The following is a 5,733-nucleotide window of genomic DNA, read 5'->3' on the forward strand; positions in this document are numbered from 1 at the left end:
TTCCCCTTTTTGTACATCAATAAGAGTTCGTCCAGTTGCTAGGAAAGGTCTTCCTAGAATGAGAGATGCACTCTTGTGCTCCTCCATTTTCAGCACTACAAAGTCAGTGAAAAAGGCAAATGACCCAACCTTGACAATCATATCCTCAATTATGCCTGATGGATATTTAATGGAGCCATCAGCAAGTTGAAGACATATCCGGGTTGGTTTGACTTCTTCAGTTAACCCAAGCTTTCTGATAGTGGATGCAGGTATTAGGTTGATACTTGCTCCAAGGTCACATAGAGCTATCTTGGTACAAGCACCCTCTAATGTGCATGGTATCATAAAGCTTCCTGGATCTTGAAGCTTTTCTGGTAAGCTTTTCAGAATGACTGCACTGCATTCTTCAGGAGAAACACTTTTTCAGTTTCTCTCCAATCCTTCTTATAACTTAAGATCTCTTTCATGAACTTAGCATAAGAGGGTATTTGCTCAAGTGCCTCTGCAAATGGGATCTTTATTTCAAGAGTCCTGAGATAGTCTGCAAAGCGGCAAATTGTTTATCCTGTTCCGCTTGGCGGAGTTTCTGAGGATATGGCATCTTGGCTTTGTATTCCTCAACCTTGGTTGCTGCAGGTTTATTTCCTACAGAGGTGGTTGGAGAAGCCTTGAGGGATTGCCATCAGCACTTGCAGGTGTCTGATCCCTCATTGGGGTTTGAACGCCAGAACTGGGCAAGGAATGGGCGTTTAACGCCAACTTTTCTCCCTTTTCTGGCGTTTGAACGCCGGAATTATTCCTCTCTGGGCTCTTGCTGTCCTCAGAGGGATTTTGGGCAGTGGTTTGATCATCCTCTGTCATTTGTTCCTTGCTTGACTTTTTGCTACCTTGAACTGAATTATTCAATGTCTTCCCACTCCTTAGTTGGACAGCTTGGCAATCTTCTGTTATCTGTTTAGATAGCTGTTGTCTTGTCTGATTCAATTGTGCTTCTATATTTTTGTTAGCATTTTTAGTGTCTTGGAGTATCTCTTTAAATTCTGCTAATTGTTTTGTCATAAGGAGTAATTGCTGATTAAGTTCAACAATCTGTTCTTGAGGATTATGATCAGTAGTTGCTGTCATAACTTCTTCTTTTATGGAGGGCTCATGTGTATAGATCTACCAGCAGAGTGGTCTAGGGACATTTGAGCTCTTTTTGTAAGCCCATAGTAGAAGATGTCTAATTGTACCCACTCTGAAAACATTTCAGAGGGGCATTTTCTTAGCATCCCTCTGTACCTCTCCCAGGCATTATAAAGAGATTCATGATCCTCTTGTTTAAAGCCTTGGATGTCCAGCCTTAGCTTTGTCATCCTTTTTGGAGGGTAAAATTGATTCAGGAACTTGTCTGTCAACTGTCTCCATGTTTTTATGCTTGCTGTGGGTTGGTTATTTAACCACCTCTTAGCTTGATCTTTTACAGCAAATGGAAACAATAATAATCTGTAGACATCCTGATCCACTTCTTTATCACGAACTTTGTCAGCAATTTATAAGAATTGTGCCAGAAACTCAGTAGGTTCTTCCTGTGGAAGACCGAAATACTGGCAATTTTGCTGCACCATGATAATGAGCTGAGGATTTAGCTCAAAGCTGCTTGCTTTGATGGGAGGTATACAAATGCTACTCCCATATGTAGCTGTAATGGGGTTAGCATATGACCCCTTTTGGACTGTTCATTTCCACTTATGTCCATGAGGGAGAAAAAGGAATTGATATGAATTGAAAATAAATTATATTTATATTTTTATTTATTTAATTAAAGTGACCGAAATTAAAATAAAATAAAATAAATGGAAAATAAAATAAAATTTCGAAAAAAAGAAAATAAAATAAAAGCAAATTGAAAACTAAATTAATTAATTTAATTAAAAAGATTTTGAAATTAGCAATCAAAAAGATATGATTGAAAATTATGTTGAAAAAGATATTATTGAGAAGATATGATTGCAATTTAAAAAAAATAAAGATGTGATTGAAAAGATATGATTGAAGAAATTGAAAAGATTTGATTTTTGAAAAGATTTGAAAAGATCAATTTTTGAAATTGGAATTTTGACTTAACTAAAAAGAAAAGATATGATTTTGAAAATATTTGACTACTTTAATGCCAAATTTCAAAAATTATGAGTAAAATAAGGAAAAGATATTTTTTTATTTTTGAATTTTAATGAGGAAAGAGAAAAACAACAAAATGACACTAAACTTAGAAATTTTAGATCAAAACAAAGGGAACAAACAAGAAAACTTTGAATATCAAGATGAACACCAAGAAAACTTTGAAGATCAAGATGAACACCAAGAACAAATTTTTGAAAATTTTTTTTAGTAAATAAAAGCATAAAACACACTAAACTTAAAATTTTTAGAAAATCAAACATAACTTTTCGAAAATTTAAAGGAAAACACAAAGAAGACACCAAACTTAGAATTTTTAAAGATCAAGAAAGAACTAAGGACATGCAATTTCAAAAAGTTAAAAGAAAATAAAATCATGCAATTGACACCAAACTTAAAATATAAAACTAAACTCAAATAAAAGACTCTAAACTAACAAAAATAAAATATTCCTAATCTAAGCAACAAGAATAACCGTCAGTTGTCCAAACTCGAACAATTCCCGGCAACGGCGCCAAAAACTTGGTGCACAAAATTACAATCACACTTTTGCAACTCCGCACAACTAACCAGCAAGTGCACTGGGTCATCCAAGTAATACCTAACGTGAGTAAGGGTCGATCCCACGGAGATTGTCGGCTTGAAGCAAGCTATGGTTATCTTGTAACTCTTAGTTAGGATATTAACAATTCTCAGATTTAATTGTAAAAAGTAAAAGAACATGAAATAAATACTTGTTATGCAGTAATGAAGAACAGGTTGAGGCTTTGGAGATGCTTTGTCTTCTGAATCTCTACTTTCCTACTATCTTCTTCTTCATGCACGCGAGGCTCCTTCCATAGCAAGCTTTAAGTTGGGCATCACCGTTGTCAATGGCTACTTCCCGTCCTCTCGGTGAAAATGTTCCAAATGCGCTGTCACCGCACGGCTAATCATCTGTCGGTTCTCGATCATGTCGGAATAGGATCCATTGATCCTTTTGCATCTGTCACTACGCCCAACACTCGCGAGTTTGAAGCTCGTCATAGTCATCCCTTCCCATATCCTACTCAGAATACCACAGACAAGGTTTAGACGTTCTGGATCTCAAGAATGGCCGCCAATAATTCTAGCTTATACCACGAAGACTCTGATCAGAATCATGAGGCTAAGAGATATGCATTCAATCTAAGGTAGAACGGAGGTGGTTGTCAGGCACGCGTTCATAGGTGAGAATGATGATGAGTGTCACGGATCATCACATTCATCTGGTTGAAGTGCGAATGAATATCTTAGAATAGAAGCAAGCGTGATAGAATGGAAAACAGTAGTAATTGTATTAATTCATGAAGAACAACAGAGCTCCTCACCCCCAACAATGGGGTTTAGAGACTCATGCCGTAGAAGATACAATATGAAACATGTAGAATGTCATGAGGTATAGGATGAATCACTAAAAGTAGTTTTTATAGTAAACTAGTGACCTAGGGTTACAGAAAATGAGTAAGCTAGGGTGTTTAGTGTAAAAATCCACTTCCGGGGCCGACTTCGTGTGTGCTTGGGCTGAGAATTGAAGCTTTCATGTGTAGAGACTTTTCTTGGAGTTAAACGCCAGCTTTTGTGCCAGTTTGGGCGTTTTACTCCAGCTTTTATGCCAGTTCTGGCGTTAAACGCCAGAATTCTTAAGCTGACTTGGAACGCCGGATTGGGCCATCAAATCTTGGGCAAAGTATGGACTATTATATATTTCTGGAAATCCCAGGATATCTACTTTCCAACACAATTGAAAGCGCGCCAATTGGTCTTCTGTAGCTCCAGAAAATTCACTTCGAGTGCAGGGAGGTCAGAATCCAACAGCATCTGCAGTCCTTTTTCAGCCTCTGAATCAGATTTTTGCTCAGGTCCCTCAATTTCAGCCAGAAAATACCTAAAATCACAGAAAAACACACAAACTCATAGTAAATTTTAGAAAAGTAAATTTTAAATAAAAACTAATAAAAATATAATAAAAACTAACTAAAATATACTAAAAACAGTGCCAAAAAGCGTATAAATTATTCGCTCATCAACCTCTCATCAACGGATCCGCCTTAGCAGCATCCTTGGCATTCACAGAAAATACTCGCCATTGGTGCTGACTCTGACCTGCATTCGGGTTCTTCCCTCGAGTGCAATCCCTCGCAATGTGACCAGGCAAACAACAGTTGAAGCAACCACCTAAACCAATCTTACAAGAGTCATATGGATGAAAATGCCCACAACACACACAAGTTAAATCCAGAGAAGTCTTACTCTGATTTCCTCTCCCTTTGCCACGCTGAAACTGATCATGAGTGTTCTTTCTGAAGCCTCCTTGTCCTTGAGGCGCATGTCCTCCTCTCTTGAAATTCTTCCCCCTCGGCTGAAAGTACTTGCCACGTCCCTTACTAGTGTTTCCTCCATGAGTGTCTTTGGACGAAGCTACTGTCTTTGCATATTCTTCCACAACTCTAGCCTTGTTCACCAAATCGGAGAAAATATGAATCTCCATAGGAGCCACAGCAGTCATGATTTTGTCCTTTAAATCCCTTTGGTACTTAATGCATTTCCAGCTTTCGTAGGTCTCTGGGGCACCCTGACACACCCTAGAGAACCTACAGAACTCCTTGAATCGGCTAGTATAATCAGCCACTAACAAAGAACCTTACTTCAGCTGCATAAGTTCCATCTCATTCGCTTCCCTTGCAGACTCAAGAAAGTACTTCTTGTAGAAGGCCGTCTGGAATACATCCCAAGGAACATCGACTTTCTGAAGCTGTAGCAAGCGGCATTCTCCTTGCCACCAATGTTGGGCCTCTCCTAGAAGCTGGTAGGCAGAAAATTCTACATATTGGTTGTTTGGAACATGCTGTGATTGTAAAGCATGCTCCATGGCTTGAAACCAATTTTCCGCCTCTGTGGGGTTGGTTGATCCTCTAAAACTTGGTGGATGAACCTTGAGAAAAGTCACCAAGGTCATCGGAACACCTCCCAAGTTATCTTCATTCCCTTCAACATTATCATTCGCATTTCCTTCGTCATTTCCATTTCTGCTCCCAGCCGGTTGGCCTAACCTCTGCACAGCTTGCAGAGTCACAATAGCATTAGCTTCCATGGTGTTCGCAAGATTCGCCATTGCCGCCATGAATTCGGCATGGTTATCGGCCGGTTATGCATTTTTACTCTCAGCTCGTGAACGTGTATGACCTCATCCGCGACTGGCCATTAGGGTTCCTATCTACATCAAACAATCGATATCAGGGTGATCAGTCTCAATATCAAAAGCCTAGTGCTTCAATTATTCCAAAAAGGCACTCACAAACAAGCATGCTATGCATATATCAAATAGATAACCTAATAGCATCAAAGAAAAGACAGACAGAGTATGCAATGAAGCACAATCGGTCCATCCCTCAGGTTCACAAGGACGAACTGCTCTAATAACACTAAATGTAACACCCTAATTACCTTAAGCCTTACTTCTAGCCGTAAGGAAAAGGTTAGTCATGGGTTACGACAGTTCTAAGGCTTATACATATTTATATATATAGAAGGAAATAATATATATTCTAGAAGCCCGATGAAGAATATAAG

General features: G+C 38.7%; 1 protein-coding gene across 1 annotated transcript; it reads right to left on the minus strand.

Annotated features, from left to right (window-relative positions):
* On the minus strand, positions 4,187-5,284 carry LOC107620973. The gene is made up of 2 exons (XM_016323041.1): positions 4,944-5,284; positions 4,187-4,775 (listed from the first exon to the last, which is right to left on the minus strand). The coding sequence occupies exons 1-2, from the start codon at positions 5,282-5,284 to the stop codon at positions 4,187-4,189; spliced, it is 930 nt and encodes a 309-aa protein (XP_016178527.1).

The sequence above is a fragment of the Arachis ipaensis genome, chromosome B10 (genome assembly GCF_000816755.2).
Source record: "Arachis ipaensis cultivar K30076 chromosome B10, Araip1.1, whole genome shotgun sequence".
Classification (NCBI taxonomy): domain Eukaryota; kingdom Viridiplantae; phylum Streptophyta; class Magnoliopsida; order Fabales; family Fabaceae; genus Arachis; species Arachis ipaensis.